This window comes from Dendrobium catenatum, unplaced genomic scaffold, assembly GCF_001605985.2.
Source record: "Dendrobium catenatum unplaced genomic scaffold, ASM160598v2 fragScaff_scaffold_164, whole genome shotgun sequence".
Lineage (NCBI taxonomy): Eukaryota > Viridiplantae > Streptophyta > Magnoliopsida > Asparagales > Orchidaceae > Dendrobium > Dendrobium catenatum.
Window position 1 is genome coordinate 108,110 of NW_021318626.1, and position 27,791 is coordinate 135,900.

The window sequence follows — 27,791 nt, forward strand, 5'->3', positions numbered from 1 at the left end:
ATGGTTGGGAGGATAATAGGGTAGATTGATTTTTTATGAGCATTTATTACTTACTAGAACGCACAACGAAAAATTTACATATTAAACATAGAACGCACAACGAACGCATAAAATACGCATAATGAACTCGCAAAATACGCATTACGAACGCATACCGTACGCATAACGGACGCATGATACACGCACACATAAGCAGTAAATTTTATTCATAAAATTCTATTAAATATTTTAATTAATATATATCTTTGTTTGTAAGTTACTTACATTAAAATGATGAAGAAATAAGGAATATGAATATATGATGTTTATGGCTCTTGTTAGATTTGTATGATTTCATTTTCTAATCTTGAACATGATACTTGAACAAGTACAAATGGTTTATGGCTCTTGTTGGATTGTATTTAGGGAAGAGGAATAAGGAATATGATGTTTGTTTGGAAGTTTGTGTTTGGCAATTTCGTTCAAAGATTAGTGTTTGAATTTCTTATTTGTTTTAAAGCAAAAAATAATAATTTTATAAATGATTTTGAAATGTTTTTTACATAGTACGCACAACGAACGCATAAAATACGCATAACATACGCTTAAGGCACGCACAACAAACGCATAAATTACGCATTTAGTACGCATAAAACACGCACACATTCTATTAAATATTTTTGATTACTTACATTTAGTATGGAGTATGGACTGAGGGGCCGTGACATGAATAATAATTTTCGTTAGCTGTGGACTGACGGGTGGCAAATATGGTTGAGAGGATAATAGGGTAGGTTGAATTTTTATGAGCCTTTATTTACAATTTATTACTTACTATTGCTCAACATTAAATTTTTCACTATATAATGCAGGAACGTTTGCCTTATGGCAAAGTGTCAAAGCAAGCTTCTCTTGTAAAAAATCTTACCTTCTGTTGTCCAATATAAATAATCTTTGACAACCAAGCTTTCCATTCATTACTACGATATTTATCCTCCTCCCATGAAATTGATGCCAATAACTTGTAAACTTAAACCTCTCTAACCTGACCAGGTTTCTGTTAACAAGTTATTGGCATCAGGAACATGGGAGGAGGATAAGTATCGCAGTGATGGAGGGAAGGCTTGGTTGTCAAGGTGATTTATATTGGACAACAGAAGGTAATGCAAGTTATAAATGTTGTTGTCAAGGTGACTATGTATAAAATGTTGTTGTCTTGTTGAAGATGTACATTAGGGTCTCTTGTAAAATTGTATTTGTTATAAATGTTCTTTTAATTTGTTCTTATATTTTTTATATTGTACATAGTCATTAAATGTTCTTTTTTTTGTATTTAAAGATGTACATTAAATGTTCTTTTTTCTCTTTGACTTTATCTTTCATTAAAAATACGCAATGTTGACGCAGAGACCACGCACAAAAAACGTATGGTGAACGCATAGTTTACCAATATATAACGCATAAGATACGCATAATGTACGCACAATAAAATAATTAACACTCCTGGTACTCAAACAATACCTAGAAAATCATGTTTTATTAACTACTAATACAAAATCATACATTAAATTACATCTGCTCCAAAACACGCAATGTGCACGTAGGGTGTACGCACAAAATACGCATAAATACGCATAGAGTACGCAGTGTTCTGCTTTATCGACGGCTCGACATTATATAATACTGAACACATCCAGCCCGCATATTAAACCCTAAACTTATTTGCTTGGAGGTTTCTTCTACTGCGAGACTGCGAGTTGGGTTGCTGTCTTCTCCGTCCGACCAGCGTACGCTTCTGTCCGAGCCTCCGAGGCTGCTGTCTCCTCCGACCTGCATCAGGTCATATAAAAGATTAGTAAGAACTCGTTTGCTTCCTAAAATTTCTCTCAATCAGGATGGTCAAAAATAAGGATAAGGCTGCATCAGGTCATAGAAAAGATCCAGCATGGAAATATAGCACTCAGGTGGATGTAGGAGGAAGTGATAAAACATATGTCTATCTGAAATGCAATTACTGTGATAAAGTTGTGAAAGGTGGTGTGACTAGGATGAAGGAACACCTTTCAGGCTCTCACAAGAATGTTGCTCCATGCTCCAAAGTTCCTGATGCTGTAAGGGAAGAGATAAAGTCATACATGAATAAGTCTATCACATCAAAACATCTTGCACAGAAGCAATTTGAGGATAGAGTTGATGCTGGATCTTACTACGGGAGTGAGCGCAGCGTCAGGGATTCATCTTCTTCTATGAAGCCCATTTCATCTAGGGGTGCTAGAGGGCCTATGGATCATTATATGGTTGACACATCAGAGGATAGGCCTTCTACTACACAGAAGATGGCCCCAGAAAATGCAAGAGAGGCGCGGAGAGAGTGTGTAAGGATATAGGCAGATTCTTCTACGAAAATGCAATTTCATTTAATGTTGCAACATCACCTGCTTATTACAACATGATTCGTTCAGTTGGAGCATTTGGGAGAGGGTTCAAACCTCCAACCATGTATGATTTAAGAACATGGATTTTGAAGGAGTTGGAAAGCACTGATAAAAGCATTGAAGAAATTAAGAAGACTTGGGCCCAAACAGGAGTAACAATTATGTCAGATGGGTGGTCTGATATCAAACATAGAAGTCTGATCAACATCCTCATTAATAATCCTTATGGTACTGTGTTTTTAAGGTCAATTGAAGCATCTGACCAGGTCAAAGATGCTGAGTTCATATTTAGATTATTAGATAGCATTGTTGAAGAGATTGGAGAACATTTGGTTGTACAAATTGTGACAGATAATGCAAGTTCTTATAAGGCTGCAGGTAATAAACTTATGGAGAAGAGGAAACATTTGTATTGGACTCCATGTGCTGCACATTGCATAGATCTGATTCTTGAGAAGCTTGGGGATCTACCTCAACATAAAAATGCACTCACTAAAGCCAAAAAAATAACCAAGTTTATTTACAACCACTCTTGGATTCTAGCTCTTATGAGAAAGTTTTCGAAGAAAGAAATTCTAAGGCCAGCCGCAACAAGATTTGCCACCGCATACTTGACCTTAGAGAGCATGCTGGATGCCAGACAACCTTTAGAGGCTATGTTCACATCTACACAGTGGTTGAGTTGTGCTTGGGCGAAGAAGGCTGAGGGAAAAGAGATTAGAAAGATTGTTTTAAATGACAGATTTTGGCAAAGTGTCTTATATGCCATTACAACCACTAGACCTTTGGTTCATGTTTTAAGGATGGTGGATGCTGAGAAGAAGCCTGCAATGGGTTTCATCTACAATGCTATGGATGAAGCCAAAGAGATGATTGCCTCCAACTTAGGAGGCAGTGAGGGAAGCTTTAGGGAAATTTGGAATATTATTGATGATAGGTGGGAACTACAGCTTCACCGACACTTGCATGCCGCTGGCTACTACCTAAACCCTCAGTATCAATATGCAGAGAACAAGTCTACAAACCCTGAAATAAAGTTGGGATTATATCATTGCATGGATCGTCTAATAAGTGATGCAACTGAAAGATCAAATGCTGACTTGCAATTGGTACCTTTTAGGAACAAAGAAGGTTTTTTTGGATTACAACAAGCAAAAGATACAATTGCCAAACGATCTCCAGTTGAGTGGTGGATTCAATTTGGTGATGGGACTCCAGAATTACAACGTTTTGCTGTGAAAGTTTTGGGCTTGACATGCTCTTCATCTGGCTGTGAAAGGAATTGGAGTACCTACAACCAAGTGCATACAAAGAGGAGAAATCGCTTGTCGACATTGAGGATGAACTCACTGGTGTACATTATGTATAATAGGAGACTCAGAGATAGAAATTTGAAGAAAAAAGGATTAATGGATGATGAAGATCCTTTGCTTTGCGATGATGTGGCATCTGATGATGAGTGGTTTGTAGATGATGAAGTTGAAGTGATGCCGTCTGAATTACAAGATGAAGATTTAAATGTTGATTTCTTTGATGGTCTTAAAGCATCCACATCCACCACAACTCAAGAACAAATCAAAAAAGGTATATAAATAATATAGTTTTCTTTTCTTAAACTTTTATTAATGTATTACACTATTATTCATTATGATATTGTTCAAAAATATTTACTATTTAGGGAAGAGGAAGATAACTAATAATGAGGAAGAAGAAGCTGATTGGGAGATATTGGACTCTATAGGAGAGGGGGAAGAGGAGAGAGCAGCTCATCATAATGATGATTCAAATGAAGACCCCCTTAGTGATGACTGATGAGTGATGATAATGCTGATGACTAGTGAGTTCTTAACTTCTTATGTGATATGTTAATGTCATTGCTATTTATCTTGTGCATTTTTATGTTTTATATATTATTTACTCATTAGTATATACAAAATTTATTATTTTATGTTTACGCAATTTTTTGATTTTGAGGCTTACGCCTCGCCTCACGAACGAAAAACGCCTCAATACCCGAATACGTAATTTTAAACCTTGCCTCCAAGTAGAGTTCAACTGGTGAGAAAGAAAACAAGAAAATTAACTTCTAACCTACATCTACTGGCCGGATCTAACACAAATATTCATCTTCACATTTATTAAAACACAAAGACTAGAGATGGCATGCCTAAAACCAGAGGAATACATCAGGAGATAATGATATTAAATGAGTGATAAAAAAGAAAAAAATCAGACTATAATAAAAAAGGCTGCAGTGCATGGCTTTTGTCTAATTTATCTCCCACGTGCATTAGTGTTATGTCCAAAAAGTGCACAAATTTTGAAGAATTAACAACAAATCAAACATCCTCATCGAGGCAGCTGGCACAATATCCAAAAGTCAAGTGTCAAAGAGTCTGACACATTGTCCAATAACATAGATAGCAACCCACAAGTCCAGTATCTCATAGAAAAAGATCATCATTGCCTCAATATATTCTACCTTATAACATCAACATCCTAAAATTACTCTTCACCCATGCTCCATGGCATTGAGAATGGCCAATTCCGCAACTCTCATCTCTTAACACAGGGTTATTAGCAGCTTGAGAAAACATAAAAGTGCATGGATGATAGACCATAACATAATTTGCACGCTCTGAAGATTAACCAGTGCACAAATTACATCATGCCAAACTTTCTCTACAACAACAAATAACTGAATCCACATTGTCTTTTGCAACATCTTTAGCGCCCTCAAAATCACTGAATCAGAATCCTCTCTCACTTAGACCAGTAATTGAACCATGCACTACCTTGATTGCAGCATGCATTACACTATTAACTGTTGAGTGTGACTCTATACAATTTTTAAAAAACTAATCTGGTTTGATAGATATGAAATCTCAAACATCAAAAGTAGGATGCATGTATTGGGTAGCATAACCATGCTTCGCAATTACTAGAGAAATTGCAGAGAGCCATCGTCCAATAGTCGCATCTAAAACATCACAACCTCTAGTACAAGGCCTTACCCTTATTGAGACCTTCACAATACTAACCCCAAACAAACATCAAGACGGCCTTTTCATATCAAAATCAACCACAAGAAGGTTAATGCAGTAGATGGACCCAAGCACAGTTAGGAACAAATCAAGTCCAAGCTACACAGATCAGACCCGTTAATGAAACTAATTTTATTTAATTTCAAGTTAAGCAATGTTTTTTTAAATTACACCCCTCTGAACAATGTTGTTTAGTGCCGTGTTGCAATATTTTCTATTGACATGTATTGCGCTACATTGTGCATTCAAGAAAAATGCATGACTATTTAGTAAAATTGATCTTAAATTTGATTTTTTAACAGTTGTAATAGATGAACTTGCTTCGTCAAAAATAGTTGTGAAGGTGAATCAACTAAATGAAAAAAAGACAAGGTTAGTAATTAACAGGTAATATCAATTGCATTTATCTTCAAATAATTAACAAAAAATAAATTGTTTTTATTTATCTATAAATAAAATTAAAATTGTAAAGTGATTTAAGCAGTAATACTAAGCACTTCTTAAATGAGGAAAGAAACTTTTTTTAAACGCATTTTATATAAAGATAATGATATGAGTGATGCAGGATTAAGTATGTTTTTCGATGAATGCGATAAGAACTTGCATGATTTTGATAAGAGCAAATAACAATAATGACCATTAGCTACTAAACGATAATAGAAAACGTAAGAGGGATAGCTACGCTTAGGCAAAATCACATGCTAAGCACTTGAATCATCAAAATAATTTAGAATTTCAACAATATACGAATTAAGTAGTTATTCAACAAAAATTCCTACGTTAACAATGAGTAGAAACATAAAAAGTCAACTCATTTCCTACGATTACTAAGCAAAGGCGAAGAGCGAAGCACGAATCCTTGTGATTCAATCACCATCTACAAGATTAGTGGATTAAGAAAATAAATGAATAAGGAGAAGTTTACCCTTGTTAAGGTCCGGAAACAATTTGCCACTGAACATTGGCAAGTTATTCTTCGACGGCTTCAAAAAGTGTGTAGAGGATGCGGTCCACGTATTCTTCGATGGAGTTATCGGTTTCCGAGTTGAAGTCGAAGAAGGTTGACCTGAGAATGTCGACGTCCCCTTGGTCGTTGTAAATGAATCCGGAATCAAGACCGGGATCGATCATTCATTGATTCCAAGGGGTTGAAATGTTTGACGGCGTTTGACGTGGCTTCCCTCGAAGGTTCAACTAGAGAGAAAGAAGTTTCTCTCGATAGTTGAAGGGGAGAAGAGGAGGGAGGTGGCCGACCAAGGGTGGGAGTATGGGAGAAGAGTTTGGTTCAGATTTTGTGGAGGGAATTTAATTCAAACAACTCCTTAATTAGTCCCCTTAATTGAAAGGAATTAAGGAAGGAAAAGAAAGAGAGGGGCAACGGACGGGCAAGAGGGGGAGAGGGGCTTAATTTAATTCCAATAGGAGAGACAATCTTTTGGAAAGAAATTAAATAGGTGGGGGATGGGGAATTCGGACAAGAGAGAGGATGGGGGATTTGCATTTTTTTCAAGAGAGTAATTTGAGTTTTGGAAACAATTCCAATGAGGACTTCAATGGGGCCGGCGGTATAGGGGAGGTAATTGGGGAAATTAAACAAGATTTAATATTTTGCTAATTGGAATTCTCTAAATAGGATTTATTTCCAATCCCAATCAAATTAATTTTGAACTTGATTTTGGAAACTTTCCAAAAATAGAATTCTATTTTTGGGAATGATTCAAACTCAAATTTGATTTGGAATGATCAAAATTATTACCTTCCAAAAGAGGACAAGTAGAATAGGAAATAAGTGATGGGAAATTGTAAATTTGGAAACAAGGAAGAGAGGGAGGGGGCGGCGGCTAGGTGGATGGATCGTCAGTGGGGAAGGGAAGAGGGGTCGGGTGAGATGGGGTTTTGGGTGTTAGTCGCCGGCCGAGGGTAGAGCAATTAATTGGATGGTGGTGGGGCTTTCGTGGAGGAGGCCGACGGCTTGAAGTAGTGAGGAGATGGGAGGGGGGGTGGAGGGGGGTGCAGTAAGCCGTAAGGTGGAGGGAAGTGGGGGAAGACAAAATAGGTATAAACAAACCACGAGCCCGGACTCTTCCAAGGCTGGTGGGTGATATGATTCCCTCTCCAAGGGTTTTCTCTCCCAAGCACTCTCAAATTCTCACAAAAACTCAAACACGGTAAAATTTTATCATTCAATCATTAACCATGAAAAGAGAACATAAAGTATATATAGCCTCATATAAATGACTCAATATTAAAGACGATGATGCCCTTTGGGCTTGCACATGACCACCCTTAAGTAAGGGGTAAAAAGGGAAAATAACAAAAGAAAATACAAGCATAAATAAATAAAAGACAAATACATATGACAATCTTAAAAATATATTAGCGCGATCATGGCCGTAGATTAGCGGCCACGATCTACGATCACGCCTCTAATAGACTTTCCAAGCTCCGATGTCCCCATTATTCTCCCGGGGTGAGAAAAAACTCGACTCCATCGAGTAAGCATCCCGGGTGCTCCCATAGATCTCCAATGCATCGAGGTAAATCTACTGTAGCTCCTCGTAATCCAATCACGTGTCCTCTAACTCAGGTTTGCCTCTCCACCTGACCAAGTACCTCCGTCATCCACCTTCTCTTATGGAGATGATGTCATCGCTTAGAATCATGTCAATCTTCTCTATCATGGGTGATTAGGGAATGTTTGTGAGTGGAGGTAGGTTTGGGTTCTCACACGGTGGGGTCACACAAGGCTGCTGTGTAAGTGGATTTGGTGGGTTGAAATCAGAACCTTCATATGCAACTAGATATTCTATGTTAAAGGAGGGATTGATATTAAATTCTGCAGGCATATCTACTACATAAGCATTATCATTGATTTTCTTAATTATCTAGAATGATCCAGCACTCTTAGCATGCAACTTCTTAAATGTTCCTTGCGGGAACCATTCTGGATGAATCTGCACCATCACGTAATCACCAACCTCAAATGTTTTAAATTTTCGTTTAAGATCAGCATACTGTTTATAATCATTATTGCTCTTTTCAATTTGTCACGCAATTTCTTTATGAAGTTCATGCATATGTGATGCAAATGATGATACAGACTCAAAAATCCTATACCTAGAGCAAATGGGTATGAGATCTAGTGGCACTCTAGGTTTGAACATGTAAACAATTTCAGAAGGACTTAGGCCAGTGGTTCAATTCACAAAATTATCATAGGCAAACTCAACTGTGGGGAGTATGGAGTCTCAATCCTTAATATGCTCGCCTATCAGGGATCGTACAGATTGTCTAAGCTCCTATTGACTACCTAGGTTTGACCATTAGTTTGTGGATGAAAGGCTATGGAGAATTGGAATTTCGTGCCCATTTTCATCCAAAGGGTCTTCCAAAAATAACTGGTGAATTTCACATGCCTGTCTGATACAATGTTTTTGGGTAAACCATGTAAGCGGACAACCTCGTTGAAATAAAGTTTGGCAATGTGGAAATCATCGGATGTTTTAAAGCAAGGTAGGAAATGGGTCATTTTGGAAAATCAATCGACTACAACACAGATGGCGTCATTCCTACGGATAGTCTTGGGCAGGCCTAAGATAAAATCCATACTAAAGTTCTGTCAAGGAAAACTGGGGACCAGCAGGGGGTGTAAAGACAAGTGTTTTGCTTAAATTGTTTGGCAAGCTGACAAGTGTGGCACCTACTGACCATTCTACTGACATCCTTCTACAGACTGGGCCAATAGAAACAATAATCCACGGCCTCTATTGTCTTATCACGACCAAAGTGCCCAGCAAGGCCTCCGGTGCGGAGTTCCCACACAAGAAATTCCCTAAGGGAGGTGCTAGGGATGCAAACCTTTTGAGCTTTGAAGAGATAACCATCCTCCATAAGGAAATCGTCCATAAGGCGTGTGGTCCCAGTGGACAGGAGAGAGTAAGTCACCTTGAAGTTGGGGCATTCCAAATAGTACCTCTTTATTTGGTCAAAACCCACGACTTCAGCTCTCATCTTAGTGGTAATCATCATACTACGACTGGGAGCATCAGCAGCTTTATTCTCAACTCCCGCCTTATATCTAAGGGTATAAGTGTACTCCTTAAGGAATTCTATCCATCGACCGTGACGTGCATTCAACTTCTTTTGGGAATTGATATAACACAAAGCCTCATGATCTGAGAAAACAACAAACTCTTGCGGGAGCAAGTAGTGCTGTTGCCAATAACGAAGAGATTTGATCACTGCGTAAAACTCTGTCATATATGGAATAATGTTGTCGAATGTCATTTAGCTTTTCACTGAAATAAGCTACCGAGTGACCTTCCTGGAATAGAACTCCAATTCTGACCCCCGAAGCGTCGCAGGTCAATTCGAAGACTTTGGAGAAATCAGGAAGTCTCATCACTGGGGCTTCCACCATTCTTTTCTTAATCTCATCAAAAGCTCTGATGGAGGTCGGGTTTCAGCGAAAATCACCCTTCTTCAGACAGACGGTGATAGGAGATACAATGGTGCTGAAATTTTGGATAAATCTCCTATATAAGGTGGCTAGTTCGTGGAAGTTGCGGACCTCCCGGATGTTCTGAGGAACAGGACATTCAACAATGGCCCTCACCATCTCGGGGTCTGCAAAGACCCCTTGGGCTGACACAATAAAGCCCAAAAAGATAATACGATCTACAAGGTACATTTCTTAGGATTGGCATAAAGTTGTTCCTTCATTATGACCTCACAAATTTGACTTAAGTGGTCCACGTGCTAACTCGCAGACTGGCTATAAATAAGAATGTCGTCAAAGTAAACGATGACAAACTTTCCCATAAAAGGGCGCAGCACTTGAGTCGTGATCCTCATGAAAGTACTTGGGGCATTACTCAATCCAAAAGGCATGATTAGCCACTCGTAAAGACCATCCTTGATCTTGAAGGCAGTTTTCTACTCATCATCGGGTCAGATCCGGATCTGGTGGTATCCACTCTTGAGATCGATCTTGGAAAATAGAGTGGCACCCGTCATCATATCAAGCATATCATCCAACCTCGGGATAGACAAACGATATTTAACGATGATCTTGTTGATAGCATGGCTATCAACACACATTCGCCAAAAATCCATCCTTCTTAGGAGTAAGAAGTGCTGGTACGGCGCAGGGACTAAGACTCTCTTTAATGAAACCTCATTACAGTAATTCATCCACATGCTTCTTGAGTTCAGCATGTTCTGTGGGGTTCATGCGATTGTGTGGCAGGTTAGGAAGGGAGGCTCCAAGGACAGTCTATGGCGTGTTGAATGTCTCTAAGTGGAGGTAACTGATCTGGGAGATCATCAGTGAAGACATCAACAGATTCACCCATAACAGGTTGGACTTCCTGAGAGATTGGTTCGTCAGACTCAGTGGGAATCTCACGACCGACTAAGGCGTACAGAGGTGCTCCTTGAGCAATCTCAAAATCCAGAACCTTGGTGGTGACTAGGATTAGTCCTTTATTAGACTTAACAGGGTTGGATTTGGAGTCACCCTTAACCTAGGGCTGTGATGGTAAATGCTTAGTCTTTTTACCCGCATGTTTGAATACACAGGTGTTCGAACGCCCATAGATATGGACATCGTTGTCAAAAATCCAAGGATAACACAAAAGGATTTGTCCAACATCCATAATCAACACATCGCGTCAAACATTCTCCTTATAGTCAATAAAGGAGATAGGTACGAGGCTTCATTCTTTCACCTCCAAGGCAATGGAGTTGACACATGCTACCTTATAAGGGTTGGGGTGAGGAACGGTAGACAGACCCAACTTGGACACCATGCTAGATAAGACAGCATTGATGCAGCTGCCACTATCCACGATGACCTTACAGTTCTTCTCCTTGATTTTGGTGTAGGTGTAAAAAATCGCAGTCCTACGCTAGTCATCGACGGGAGAAGGTTGGGACATCGAACATCTCACCACGCAGATGGGAGAAATGCCCAGTTTCTAAAGGCAATGGAGGACAACAGTGTCATCCTCGAAGAATTCGCCTTCATCCTCTACTTAGTGGATCTGATCGATCTTGGGCTCAAAATCTTCCTCAGTGATCTCCTCAATAATCAAGACTTTATAGGGACTGGAGTACTTAGAAGAGATATGCCCATACCACTGACATCGAAAGCACTTAGTCCCGGGACTGGACCGAGGGGTATTCAGAGTGAGAGGCTTATTCTTAAAATTAGATCGAGGTGCAGGAGGACCAGTGGGTGGTCGGGTAGTGCTCCCTGGGGTCAGTCGAGCAGTGGAGGTGTGAGCAGTGGAACTACCAGAGGGTTTAGGAAGACCTAGAGTCATGGGATCGACTTGGGTGCTAGGAACGGGTTCCCTCCAGATCTAACACTAAGTTGTAGGCGTTCTCAAGTGTAGTGATGTTCCAGGCAAATAGTTCGTTGCAAAGATCCTCTCGCAACCCAGTACGAAACATATACAGGATCTACGCGGGGGTGGTAGAGGTCTCCCCTTTGCAGCGAATCAGGTGGTCATCAAAAGACGCAATGTATTCCTTAACTGGTTTGTTGCCCTCAGTCAGCCTATTCCACCTATCCAACAATCTGGGAAGTACGAAGAAGGTAAGTACTTATGCTTAAGTTCACGCTTCATTGACGACTAATCAGTGATGGGATAATCATTTCTGGCTTCTCTAAGGCTTTTTAGATTGGACCAAAACTTACTCTCCCTACTCGCGAGTTTCATCTCGGCAAAATTAATCTTCCTAGCCTCGGAGATATTATACCACTTAAAAAACTATCCATGCCTTTGCCCTAGTCCAAGAAGAGTTGGGGATCGAGGATTCCATCAAAGGTAGGAGCATAGACTTTAATATTCTTCATTAGTGGTATGTCATGATCATGGTTATGGTTGTGTCCATGCTGGGGAGCTCAATGAGTGGCATGATGCAACCTCTCATCTTGGTAGGTATCATCTACATACATAGAAGGAGGTCAAGATGGGGTGTAGGGCTTAGATGATCCCTAGAACGCTCAAGAGTGTCAAAACGTTCAGTTGTGTCCCTACGAAGTTCAAGCTAGGTCTGCTTGGTTTTCTTTGAGTTGCTAACTAATTGTATTCATTTAACCTACCAGTAAGTCTAAAGTCATTCCAAATTGTTCCGGGTCCATTGGGATTCACTACGGGATACCTAAGGTGACTAGGGTGTAAAGGACAACAATTAAAATGAATGAGATGCAGTCAATGCATGGAACAAACATAAAAGGTGCAAAATGAAATAAATGCAATATTGGAACAACTAGCAAAGCTTAACAAATGGTAAATAGAACTCTACGATGGATCCTAGCACATGCACTAAGAGCAAACCATGCTCCGATACCAGATGATGCAGGACTAAGTACGCTTTTCGATGCAATAAGAACTTGCACGATTTTGATAAGAGCAAATAATAATTAAGACAATTAGCTACTAAACGATAATAGAAAACGTAAGAGGGTTAGCTACGCTTAGGCCAAATCATATGCTAAGCACTTGAATCATCAAATAATTTATAATTGCAACAACATATGAATTAAGTAGTTATTCAACAAAATCCCTACGTTAACAATGAGAGTAGAAACATAGAAAATCAACTCATTTCCTACGATTAATAAGCAAAGGCAGAGAGCAAAGCACGAATCCTTGCAATTCAATCACCACCAACAAGATTAGTGGATTAAGAAGATAAATGAATAAAGGAGAAGTTTACCCTTATTGAGGTCCGGAAATAATTTGCCACTGAACGTTGGCAAGTTGTTCTTCGATGACTTCGTAAAGTGTGTAGATGATGCGGTCCACGTATTCTTCAATGGAGTTATCGGATTCCGGGTTGAAGTCCAAGAAGGTTGACCGGAGAATGTCAACGTCCCCTTGGTCGTTGTAAATGAATCCGAAATCAAAATCGGGATCGGCCATTCAATGATTCCAAAGGGTTGAAATGTTTGACGGCGTTCGACGTGGCTTCCCTACAAGGTTCAACTAGAGAGAAAAAAGTTTCTCTCGAGAGTTGAAGGGGAGGAGGAGGGAGGTGGACGACCAAGGGTGGGAGCATGGGAGAAGAGTTTGGTTCAGATTTTGTGGAGGGAATTTAATTCAAACAACTCATTAATTAGTCCCCTTGATTGAAAGGAATTAAGGAAGGGAAAGAGAGAGGGGTGGCGGGCAAGAGAGGGGGAGGGGCTTAATTTAATTCCAATATGAGAAACTATCTTTTGGAAAGAAATTAAATAGGTGGGGGATGGGAAATTCGGCCAAGAGAGAGGATGGCGGATTTAAATTATTTCCAAGAGAGTAATTTGAGTTTTGAAAACAATTCCAATGAGGACTTGAATGGGGCCAGCAGCATATGGGAGGGAATAGGGGAAATTAAAAGAGGTTTAATACTTTCCTGATGAGAATTCTCTAAATAGGATTTAGGATTTATTTCCAATCCCAATCAAATTAATTTTGAACTTGATTTTGGAAACTTTCCAAAAATAGAATTCTATTTTGGATATGATTCAAATTCAAATTTGATTTGGAATGATGAAAATTATTACCTTCCAAAAGAGCACAAGTAGAATAGGAAATAAGTAATGGGGAATTGTGAATTTGGAAACAAGGGAGAGAGGGAGGGGGTGGCGGCTAGGTGGATTGACCGTGGGTGGGGAAGGGAAGAGGGGTCGGGTGAGATGGGGTTTTGGGTGTTAGCCAACGGTCGAGGGTGGAGCAATTAATTGGATGGTTGTGCGGCTTTCGTGGAGGTGGCCGACGGCTTGTGGTGAGGGGGTGGGAGGCCGGTGGTGTAGGGTGGAGGGAAGAGGGGGAAGACAAAATACAAATAAACTAACCATGAGCCCGAACTCTTCCAAGGCTAGTGGGTGATACGATTCCCTCTCCAAGAATTTTCTATCCCAAGCACTCTCAAACTCACAATAACTCAAACACGGAAAATTTTTATCATTCATTCATTAACCATGAAAAGAGAACATAAGGGCTATATATAGCCTCATACAAAGGACTAACAATTAAAATACGACGATGCCCTTTGGGTATACACATGACCACCCTTAAGTAAGAGATAAAAAGGGAAAACAACAAAAGCAAATACAAACATAAATAAATAAAAGACAAATACATATGACAATACATCGGCGGCCACGCCTTTGATAGACTTTCCAAGCGCCTATGTCCCCATCAATGAGTACAATAGAAATAATTACCAAAAAGAGAAAATATCAAACACATAGCATAACCATTGAAACAACCCTCTAATAGTACAATAAAATAACAAAAGGAGAGAATATAATTATTTGGATCATCTTACTTCAAGCTTCATGAAAATAAGAGAATAACAATATAATTTTACAATTGCAACCCCATCTAGTAAATAGATTTTGGAATCTCCTATCCAACAAAACATCATCACTTAAAATGCTCCCATCGAACTCATCAGGTGGCAAAGCATCATGGACACAATTTCTTCAATAATTGAGTACGAGGTGAAAATTCCATAATTGGCAAAACAAATTCCATTGTATTGTTACCGAGGAAGTAGAAATCATTTCTTTAGGGCCACCAAGAGCAGCATAATAGTTCCAGGTTCACAAGAAAAGTCAATTGATTCTAAATTGAGTGATGTCAATTGCAGGCGGATGGGCAGCAACTATTATAGGAGTATGAAATGACATTAACATTTGAATGTTCCTCGTGCACCTAAATGTTTGATTTCCTTAGTTTCGAATGAGCAATGAAATAATCAAAGAAACTAAATTGTGTCCAAAGTTTTTGAAGAAAAAGTAAATATTGGTAGATGCTTCCTTATACTATCTTCTGCCAATATCCACAAGACTCAAAGTCAATCCACATCTCCTTTTTCATAGGCAAGCTAACGTCCACCACAACCAAAACCCTAGCCACTGAAGGCCTTGACAACCAAGCAATAGCTACATCCACTTGTAAAGGTTTTCCAAAGATAGACCACAAGGACTATAAAGTGGATTTGTTGAAAAAACAATGTAAATGAAGCAAAGGAAAAGCTACCCAAAAAATGTGTGATAAGTGGGTTTCACAAATACGTTGAAATGAAGAGACCACATAAGCATATGCATCGGGAAACCATAGAGATATTAGATGTGTCTAGAGAGGAGTCTAGTATAGTCTGCATCCGAAGATAGTTTAATAATGATGTGTCAATGATCAATAATAAGTCCAACAAAATAGGTACCAACCAAATGAAAGTCTAATAATAATTTACAATATGGCATCCACGTTCTTAAAAGGAATTTGCCAGCCATAAACATCAAAAGCGATCTAGTAAGTTCGAAGATCTCCAAAAAAAAGAGTGAATGTTTGTGAAGGAATGATGCTAATTGCGTATGATTCAATGAAGCTGAGACTTGATCAAAGTGAAAAGAGGACATGATGTGAAGATGCATCCCAAGTGTAATAATCTATTATCTACCCACAACAATAGCAAAAGAATAAAGCTTGTGAGTAGCTGGAGTCGTAGAATTTGATGATATGTGAGCAACCAAAGGCTCCTGTGAACAATAGGAGCAATAGGTACAGGAGAGGGATACTGGCTGAAACAAAGAAACTATTATGACCTTAAGAGCATCCAAGGATGCAGAAGGTTGTGATGGAATTGGAACGAGGGAGAGAAAAGTCAACGAGAGTGGCCCAAAAGTAGAGATAAAACAAGTGCAAAAGTTCTAGAGCATGAGAAGAAAGCCACCCGTGGTGCTGAGCAACTGTCGTAAAGATGACGGAATGCATGGACATAGCACTGAGCGATTAAGTTGGAGACATCAGACACCACCATGCATGCAATCACTTGTGAACATACGGAGAGGCAAATAAAAGTGTGAGCAATGACACATGAGCTCACGAGCGCGTAGCGGGAACAAATGATGCACAACAATAGAATGTGAAAGGGGGACAGAGCATTGGGAAAGGTTTGAGAGAAAGTGACAAGCGCATGCAAGCATGACAAGCTGACAAATGTGAGATTTGGTAGCTAGGTTGAGCATGGCCATATAATGGTTTAGAAACTTCACAACATTCTTCTATCAAAAGCATCGAATATGGTAATTGAAATAAAATACAGAATATTGATTTTTTATGCTAATATCAAAATATATTACAGTAAATTGTCTTAAAAAATTTCAATATTACTGTCATCAATATTACATTTAAAAAAAGCATACTTCCAAAACTTTTTTATTAGCCTTCACTTTTCATAGTTTGTATGGCTAAACATTTACCAACATCTTCAAGCATTTATCCCACTATGCGGGTTGGCTTTCTTGTGCCATGATATGAGTCAAATTCTCATTTAGATCTAATAAAAAAATATCGTTTCTAATATTTTTCTAACCAATGTTTAAAATTGCGAAATCGGGTATTAAGGCGTTTTTCGTTCATGAGGCAAGGCGTAAGCCTCAAAGCGTTTCGAGGCGTAAGCCTCAAAATCAAAAAATTGCGTAAATATAAAATGATAAATTTTGTATATATTGATGAGTAAATAATATATAATACATAAAATGCACAATATATGAAGTGAAATCAAAATATCCCAATAATAAGACAACATGAAATATAGTTCAACTCAAACTCCATCTTTCTCAAATCACACTATTCTTTTCATTAACATATAATTCCAAAAATAAATAGCAATGACATATCACATAAGAACCATAAGTCATCAACACTATCATCACTAAGGGGGTCTTCATTTGAATCATCAGTATGATGAATTGCTCTCTCCCCTTCCTCCTCTCCTATAGAGTCCAATGTCTCTCAATAAGGTCCTTCCTCAATATAAGTTTTCTTCCTCTTCCCTAAATATTTTTGAACAATCTCAAAATTAATAAGTGTAATACATTAATAAAAGTCTAAGAAAACTTTATTATTTATATACCTTTTTTTATTTGTTCTTGAGTTGTAATGGATGTAGATGCTTTAAGACCATCAAAGAAATCAACATTTAAATCTTCATCTTGTAATTCAGACGGCATCACTTCAACTTGATCATCTACAAATCACTCATCATCAGATGTCACATCCTCGCAAAGCAAAGGATCTTCATCATCCATTAATCTTTTTTCTTCAAATTTCTATCTCTAAATCTCATATTATACATAATGTACACCAGTGAATTCAACCTCAATATGGACAAGCGATTTCTCCTTTTTGTATGTACTTGATTGTAGGTACTACAATTTCTTTCACAGCCAGATGAAGAGCATATCAAGCCCAAAACCTTCACAACAAAATGCTACAATTATGGAGTCCCATCGCCAAATTGAATCCACCACTCAACTAATATTTATATAAGAGAGTTTAATTAGTGTGAAAAAATTAACTTTTAAATAAATGTTTAAAACATCAAATAAAATTACCTAGAAATCATTTGACAATTGTATCATTTGCTTGCAATCAAAAAAAGTCTTATTTGTTCCTAAAAGGTACTAATTGCATGTCAACATTTGATCTTTCAGATGCATCAATTATTAGCCGATCCATGCAATGATACAATACCAACTTTATTTCAGGATTTGTAGACTTATTACTGCATATTGATACTGAAGGATTAGGTAATAACCAACTGCATACAAGTGCCGGTGAAGTTGTAGCTCCCATCTATCATCAATAATATTCCAAATTTCCCTAAAGCTGCCCTCTTCACCTCCTAAGTTGGAAGCAATCATTTCTTTGGCTTCATCTATAACATTGTAGATGAAACCCATTGCAAGCTTCTTCTCAGCATCCACCATCCTTAAAACTTGAACCAACGGTCTAGTTGTTGTAATGGCATATAAGATACTTTGCCAAAATCTATCATTTAAAACTATCTTTCTAATCTCTTTTCCCTCAGCCTTCTTCTCCCAAGCATAACTCAACCATTATTTAGATGTGAACATAGTCTCTAAAGGTTGTCTAGCATCCAACATGCACTCTAAGGTCAAGTAAGCGGTAGCAAATCTTGTTGTTGCTGGCCTTAGAATTTCTTTCTTTGAAAATTTCCTCATAAGAGCTAGAACCCAAGAGTGGTTGTAAATAAACTTGATTTTTTTTTTTTTTGCTTTAGTAAGTGCATTCTTATGTTGAGGTAACTCGCCAAGCTTCTCAAGAATCAAATCTATACAATGTGCAGCACATGGAGTCCAGTATAGATGTTTTCTCTTCTCCATAAGTTTGTTTCCTACAGCCTTGTAAGCACTTGCATTATCTATCACAATTTGTACAACCAAAATGTTCTCCAACCTCCTCAACAATGCTATCTAATAATCTAAATATGAACTCAGCATCTTTGACCTAGTCAGATGCTTCAACTGATCATAAAAACATAGTACCATAAGGATTATTAATGAGAATGTTGGTTAGACTTCTATGTTTAATATCAGACCACCCATCTAATATAATTGTTACTCCTGTTTGGGCCCAAGTCCTCTTAATTTCTTTGATGCTTTTATCAGTGCTTTTCAAATCCTCCTTCAGAATCTATGTTCTCAAATCATGCATGGTTGGAGGTTTGAACCCTCTCTCAAATGCTCCAAATGAACGAATCATGTTGTAATAGGCAGGTGATATTGCAACATTAAATGAAATTGCATTTTCGTAAAAGAATCTGCCTATATCCTTACACACTCTTCTCCATGCCTCCCTTGCATTTTTGGGGCCATCTTCTGTATAGGAGGAATATCCTCTGATGTGCCCACCATATAATGAACCATAGGCCCTCTAGCACCCCTAGATGAAATGGGCTTCATCGAAGAAGATGAATCCCTAACACTGCTCTCACTCCCGTAGTAAGATCTAACATCAACTTTATCCTCAAATTGCTTCTGTGCAAGATGTTTTGATGTGGTAGACTTATTCATGTATGACTTCATCTCCTCCCTTACAGTATCAGGAACTTTGGAGCATGGAGCAACATTCTTGTGAGACCCTGAAAGGTGATCTTTCATCCTAGTCACACCACCCTTCACAACTTTATCACAGTAATTGCATTTTAGATATATATATGTTTTATCACTTCCCCCTACATCCACCTGAGTGCTATGTTTCCATGCTGGATCTTTTCTATGACCTGACGCAGCTTTATCCTAACTTCTGACTATCCTTTATGAGAAGAATATATTAGTGCAATATATCAAACCCCTAAACATAATGCTTCACTTATTCTATATTAAGAAAAACTAATATAAGCATGCACTCATGAAGAAACAAACTAACACCAACAACTACTACTAAAGATGATGAATACAACAATATACTAATCTACCGGGGGTCCAAGGGGCATTACCCCCTAGCAGGGTTCGACCTCCCGAAACAAAATTTTATTGTAAGAATAATTTTGAAGTTCTGCTTGTTTTTATGGAAAGATATCAAGCGGTACCGAGCATATATCTAGTGGTACTGAGCATGTACCGCTCGGTACCGAGCATATACCTGCTCGGTACCGAGCGGTATTGGCTCGGTACCGAGCATGAACCTAACAATACCGAGCAGGCGGTACCGAGCATGTACTAAGTGGTACCAAACCTTGTTGTACTGAGTAGCACCGAGCATATACCTAGAGGTCTCAATGTGGAAGAATGCGGACGCCGAACGAAGAGGGAAAAAGGTCACGGTAGAAGATAACTCCAACCCAACTCGCTGTAGAAGATAACTCAAAGCAAAAAGTGAAGAGCAACTCAATGTGGAAGGACGCCAATGCTTAACGAAGAGGGAAAAAGGACGCTCGAAGAAGAAGGGAGAAAACCTGTTTTTGGGAAATGACGGAAAATCGCGCGAGGGTTGGGGGGTCTAAACCGAACAAATATATATTATGTTAGCTTTTTTTTAAAAAAAATTTAGAGGCGGACGCCTCTCAACCGTGAGGCGAGGCGCGACTCAAATCCTGAACTCATTGCGTAGGCTTTGAGGCTTAAAAGGGCGAAATTGCGCTGAGGCGCGCCTCTTATTACGCAATTTTAAACCATGTTTCTAACCAATTCTTTTTATGCCTACCTCTACTTTTCTTAACATAGGCCAATTCTAATACATCTACTCTCCTAACCAAGTCACCGGAAGGCCAACATTTTACGTGACCAAACAAGTTAAGGCAATTCTCTCTAATCTTATTTGCCATTAGAGCTACTCTAACCTTTCACGTATATACTCATTTTGCATTCTGTCTCCAAGAGTAAAGCAACTCATCAACCTGAGCATCCTCATCTCTACAACACTTAATTTTATGCTTTTCTTTTAGTAACCAACACATTCTGCGTTATATAGCATTATAGGTCTCACCACCATCTTATATAATTTTCCCTTAAGTTTGAGGGATACTTCTCTATCACACAACAGACCCGATGCATTCCTCCACTTCAACCATTCAACTTGAATTCTACTAATAATATCCCCATCTATTTCACCATCACTCTGGACAATAGACCCGAGATATCTCAAAACTGTACTCTTATGTTAGAACTTTATCATAAGCTTTATCTAAATTAATAAGTATCAAATGTAAATCCTTCTTATTCTTTCTATACTTCTACATCAAGGATCTCAATAAATGTATAGCTTCCATAGTAGACCTAACCGACATGAATCCAAATTGATTTTAAGAAATATTAGTATCATGTAGTAACCTATGCTCAATAACTCTCTCCCATAGTTATGAAGTATGACACATTAAATTAATTCTCCTATAATTCACACACTCTTATGCATCATCTTTATTCTTAAAAAAATGAATCAACACACTCATTCACTCATTTGATATATTTTTTGTCTTCAAAATAATATTGAAAAGTTTTATAAGCAAAAACATATCTTCATCTCCTAAGCATTTCCACACCTCTATTGTAATATCATCAAATCCAACAGTTTTTTCCACGCTTCATTTTCTTTAAACCTCTCGAACGTCAGTTTTACTGATACACCGATAAAAACAAAAGTCTCTATTTTAATTTAGGATGCTAAGGTCATTAAATTTAATTGTATTCTCACAAATTTCATTGAAAAACTTATCAAAATATCTCATCCATTTTTGTTGAATATCATCTTTTAATAAAAATAATTTTTGATTTTCATCCTTAATGCACTTCACTTAGAACTAAACCCTTACTTCTCCTATCTCTATGCTTGACTAACTTATATATACATCTTTTGCCCTCCTTATAATCTAATATATTATATAAATCATTAAAAGCTAAATTCTTTGCATCGCATAATTGCTTTCTTAGACTTCTTACGTGCCTCTTTATATATTCCTCAATTTTTCAAATTTTCGCATCCAAATCAATTTTTATAGAGATTCTTTTTTATATTTGCTTGCACATTTTGATTATATCACCAATTATTTTAACTATTATGAGCTTTTCCTTTTGATACTCAAAGCATATCCTTTGCAACATTCTTAATATCATAAGCTACTTTTTTCCCTCATAATATTAGTTTTCTCATGTGCTGACTAAACATTTACCATATGCTTAAAAATAAATCTATTTTAAATCACTTAGTTAACAAAAAAAAATTGCCAATGAAGCCTTAGATAAGGTAGGAAGTATCCATCAGGATAATTAAGATAGAATTTAGCTTTGCTTTTCAATTGTGAACCAAACGTCTGTAAATAAAAGTAGGATGTTGTTATTTGGTTATCTTGATGAAAATTAACCAAATATTCCAAGATTCCCTCTCCTCTCTTCCTATTCAATCCTTTACCCTTCAATTCCCCTCTCCCAACAACACAAAAATCTTTTCACTGGTTCATTTGGAGTTCTCTCTCTTTATCCCATGAGAGCTTTCTCCTCATGAATATTACATGCATCCCAATGCATTCTCTTATAAATCCTAAAAAAAACATATTCCTCTCCTAAAGAACCAAAAACCCACCATCATCTAGTAAATAACTCGTCTCAATTCTCTTACACCCAAAAATAAATTAAGCAAACTTCAAAAAAATGAAGAAGAAAAGGATTTAGAAATATCTGTAAATCGACAAAGTAATCCTTAAATCAATTCAATAAATCTACAACCCTAAATCAATTGAATTTCTCTTCCCCATCAACTTTCCCACCCTTCACTCACCCAAAATCAAGCCTCTTACCCTCCACACAATGCCCAACCTAGAACACCCCCCACACCTCAACCCAACCTACCCCCACACACAAAACACATCTTAGAAATTCAAGACAATTCCCCCATCCCCACCCCCTCTTCCATAATGGAAAAACAAAGATCAAGTTGAGAGATCAAGAGCATAAATCAAGATTAGATGATTTCGATGGAGAGAGAAAGTAAGATATCGTGGAGGGTACCTCACATCTAAAACACTAGCTATTTAGGGAGGTTAGATTGTGATCTTCGATAAAGTTTGGCCTACATTAAACTAAAAATAATAATAATTTTAAAAGGTAACTTACTAAAAATCACAAACAATCTTGCTAATAAACCTATATATTTTTCGTTGCTTTTTTCTTGCATAACGGTCATACATAAACCTAATTAATACTAATAAGTTTTGAAATTGCAAATTATCCAATAGAAAAGGTTTTTGAAAAAAATAAATATGCTATGAAATCAATTTACTTGGAAATTAACAATGACTTTAAAATAAGGCAGCCAAAGATTTTGTAATTTTACAAAGAATTTACATAACATATCAGCATATTAATATTATAACATTTCATTCTAGATTTTTTTATATTCGTATAAAAATCTACATTCATTAATTTCATCATATATTTCTAAATTCATAATAATTTTACCTTGCTGTAAATGATTAAGAGGAATTGGATACCTAAACACATAAGTAAATGTACAATCTAAAAACATTTAAACGACATGTGTACATGACTAAAATCAATGCACTTTTCTTTTTAGATAGAGATGAATCTAATAAGGACAATTCATGGCCTCCCGATAAAAATAAAATGAGTAGTCTAAACATAAACAGATAAAGAAGCTATTTGGGTGGACAACTTAATACAACCACTAGTATGCATTTTTATCAATAAAATTTAGCATCAATATCTTGTTCCAATGTTCACGTTTATTGATAACATAGATGAGAATATTAAAGTGTTTTCTAATCACTTCTATGCTCCTCGCTGTGCACCTAAAGTGGAACCTCTTGGAATCCTTGAAAAAAACCTAATAGTCACTACCATCTTGAATTTTTTTCTTGAGGACACTCATTATCATCTTCATAGGCCACCAAGAAATGATATTACAGGCCATGATCAGGATAACCATTAACATATTGCTGATGATCACACCCTTACAGACATAAAAGTTGATTGTTTATCACTTTGATGTAGAAATGGCACACGCGCATACTGATTAGATAGCAGACATGGAATATTTTCATATTGATAAATATACAAAAAATAGGAATGTTTTTGTCAAACTTAAACTAAATCTAGTAAACATTTATAGAGACAAGTCAATACTTACAATCAGTTGAGAAACTATCACTGAAGATTATGAAGAAAATAAACATACGCTCATATCAAAGGCAAAATCTGTTTTCTCGTATACATAATATACATCAAGGTTCTCTTAAAGTGACTAAATAATTAAATGAATTTGAAGTACTTCAAGATCTGAAATTAGAGAAGCTTATTACGTAATTAAAAATAAATTTAAAATGGCCTGAGATTAGAAATTCTAATTGAAGAAATGGCAAAGGATTATAAAGTAATAAACTAAAGAAAACAATTCACAAAGCCACAGAATTATAAATTACTTAAAAAGATAAACATGAATAAAGATGTTTTAGGATCACTGTAGAACTTCAATACAACTATATCTACACAAACCAGACAACAATTCACAAAGCCACATTCATTTGATGCAATTTCAAGGCCAAAAGATGTGTTGTACTCTATTAAGTAGGTAGTCATAATGATATAAGATCGTGTGATGTACTATACATAAATGTTACTAATATTTAGCCAGTTTGTCCTAGTCTTTATAATATATTGGTCTCTATTATGGTAAAGCCAACACTTGTGTTTTCAAATTTAAAGGCACTAAATTAGATCAAAACCATCAGAACATGCTAAATGGAAATATTTGATAGGTTATGTACATCACACTACACAAAACCTCCATTTGAAGCATTTATGTTATGCAACTAAAAATTTTGTAGTTCTTATACCATTACATATTACAAATCACACTTTCAATCTAATGCATCTTCTATTGAGCATGTGGAGAAACTTCATGCTAATGTAAATTTTAAATTGCTAAACAAAATTTGGGTATTGAATGCTTATTTGCTTTGTTTGTCTCAATAAATTAATCATGCTTGAGACAGAAGATCAATGCCATATAGACGCACCTTCAAGCTTTTTGTACCTAAAAGTAGTCTTTCTGCAAGTGAAACTTCTATGCCAGTAATCATGTGCTGTTCTAAAGTACCCAAATAATTTCGTTAGTTAGAAGAATAAACCTCCTACCAAAGATTCTTGGATTGGACATGAAGAGTTGATAAAGATGGTAGCATGTCTATTTAAAGGTTACCATAATTCAAATTATCTGAAGGGGAGTTCTTCGAGCCCCTGGACAACACATGAACTCAAGCCATACTCATAAATAAAATATTAAAATCAAGTATAAATCAAACCCAAATTAAAACAAATCATGAATTTGAAATGTTTAATTTTACAATAAGCTTAGTTTTAATCTTGTTCTGAAATTTGTATTTATAGATGAGATTTAATTTTGAATTTAAGTTGCAAACTATTTCTGCAAGTAGGATTAGGATGATGTTATTTGATTATATTAAATTGAAATTAACTATTCCTTGATTTCTTCTCCTCTAAATCTCTCCCCTCTCCTCTAACCTACAATTTTTTCGCTGTCAACAATATGAAATTTCTCTCTCCTTAGGAGAGATGCACACATCCCAAGGCATTCTCTTCTCTTCTACAAGAAATATTGATATTCACTGCTCTTTCTATCTCAATTTCTCCAAGATCTAGAGATCCCCACTTCCTACCTCTCAAATCCCCCTTTCCTTAGTCTCTCACAACTAGAATAAAAGTAAATTTAAAGCTAAGGAAAAAAGAAAAGGATCAAGAAGAATATTTGTATCAAAAAGGTCTTTACCAATATCCGTATCCATTATTTCATCTTTTAAAGACCTTAGTAGCAATACAAGCTCCAAACAATGCCAATAAGAATACAACATTCAACACTTAAGAGTGAACAGTGATAACTATTTTCAATAATAACCACTCATTTTGATGCGAAGGTTTTGGAGCACGAAATCCCCAAAAGCATTGCAAGCATGTTGCAGCTGAGCTCAATAACTATCATTTACTAAATAGATTAAAATGCACTACTATAAAAAATCCCTGCATTCATTACAAACAACGAAGGGGTCATAGAACAATCTTATTAATATGTCACAACCGTGAGGGAATGATAGTATAATAAATAAAATAGAGGCCTAAACAGAAAACATATCTAAAAGAACAAGCAAACGGACTTCTCTCCAAATGTATCATCTTTCTAATGGAAGAACAATAATTTGCACAATAAAACTGATCAAAAGTTATAGAAATTTTCTCCTGCAACCCAAGGCTGTGAAGCAATAAGCTAATTAAACGGACAAATAAAAAGATTTTTGAAGAAAGTGAACTTTAGCATCAGCACAAGCGCAGTAAAGCCATGACTTCTAAACCTAAAAGCAAGCAAACCCTCGCAAACCGATAATTCCGAAGAAACATCTCTAGGTACTGAAGCATGAACATCTCTAGGTACTGAAGTATGAACAAGCAGCTAATTTAGGTATACAAATTTTATTTAAAAAAAAACTCAAAACAAGAACAGTTTCGAAAGAAAAAAAAAAGACCTTGTAAAACAAATCCTCAATTTCTCTCTCACGAATGTCACCAGGCAGATTGCCCACGTAAATAATCCGGCTCTCGCGGCTACTCATATTTCCTGTACCAACAAAGAAGAAAGAAATTTTCTTTTTCAGTAATTTCGATATCGTAAACTCGAAAATCAAGCCAAGGGCTTGTAGCACCGGATTTCTAGTAGGAGAAAGAGGGATCTTAGAGTAAAATTTCCGAGACGTCAAGTCGAAATGTAGCCGAGAAAAAGAGAACGAAAGATCAGCAAAATTGAAAACGCCGGCGCTTCGTTATGGAAGAAGGGTTAGCGAGATAACCTAAGATGCGTGGGAAGTGCAATGGGAAGGCGTCCTCTGAGATACGAGTGGGTTAGGTTAGACGGTATATATACACGGAAGTCGGCCTTCCCCTGTTCTATTTTTCTAATAATCTGCAAATGCGAAATCGTCCTTCAAAATGTATAATATTTTAATATATATACAACTTCATATTCACTCACATAATATTCAATTTTTAAAATAATAAAAAATAACACATCCCCATTAGCTTTTCATTATTTTTCACACTTACTATAACTCCCATTAATATCCTTCTCTAACAAGAACAAATGCCCCACCTCCATTGAGATTTCATCATCATTATGGGATTTACATGCCACCGACTGCAATGATGCACTTCTACTAATGAGATTCCATCATGACTTTCTCACCTCTTCTTCATCATTAAAAATTTATGAAATTTCAAAAGAAGCTCATGTAATGAGTTAATGGAGTGATACTTTAATGAATAGAAATTTTTAAGTATTAGATGTGGTATATATATGCACTAGTAAAATTACATTTGTGCCAGTGAAAAAAATTTTACAAATAAAAATATATATTATAAAATATAGAATTAAAATTTTACTTACATGAATTAATAAGTTTATCAATGAAAATAATTATAATAATGATAATTTATATTTATATCAATAATGATCCTTTATGTTAATATCAATTCACTATCATTTATGTTAATAGAGTTTTAAAATTAAATTATATGTTGTGTGCAATGTTGATAGGCTTTTTAAAATTAATTAAAAAATATTTAGAAGTAAAAACAAAGTTTCATTTCAATAACAATATATAACACTTCTGATAAATGCACACTATGGTCATATACTCAATTAATGAAGGCCATAACAAACATATTTAATAGCATATTTGTTCTCAAGAATTAGTTCATTTCAAGATAAAGTATAAATCAAGAATTAATATGTTGCTTGTAATGAAAAGTAGAATAAAAAATAAGCAAGAGATCTATCTACGTTATTTTATATATACAAAAATCAGCATATTCGTCATTGGAGTCGCTTGAATCGCTGAAAACAAATAAAAGACAAACAAATTAGTATAAAGTTTAAGGCTCAAGTGGTACAAAGTTGTAAGCTAAATTCTAATTACAACATAAAAAAATGTAAGAATTGATATTCGT

General features: G+C 36.6%; 1 protein-coding gene across 10 annotated transcripts in view; it reads right to left on the reverse strand.

Annotated features, from left to right (window-relative positions):
- LOC110094472 (serine/arginine-rich splicing factor SR34B) overlaps positions 1–26,752 on the reverse strand; it is a 38,731-nt gene extending 11,979 nt beyond the window's left edge. For all 10 annotated transcript variants that reach the window (XM_020819991.2, XM_020819811.2, XM_028692845.1 and 7 more), the window contains exons 1-2: positions 26,636–26,752; positions 26,315–26,406 (exon numbers count right to left, since the gene is read on the reverse strand). In XM_020819991.2, the coding sequence (XP_020675650.1) occupies positions 26,315–26,401 (87 nt within the window). In that variant the 5' untranslated portion in view covers positions 26,402–26,406; positions 26,636–26,752. The remainder of the gene's footprint in view (positions 1–26,314; positions 26,407–26,635) is intronic.
- Between the last annotated feature and the right edge of the window lie 1,039 nt (positions 26,753–27,791).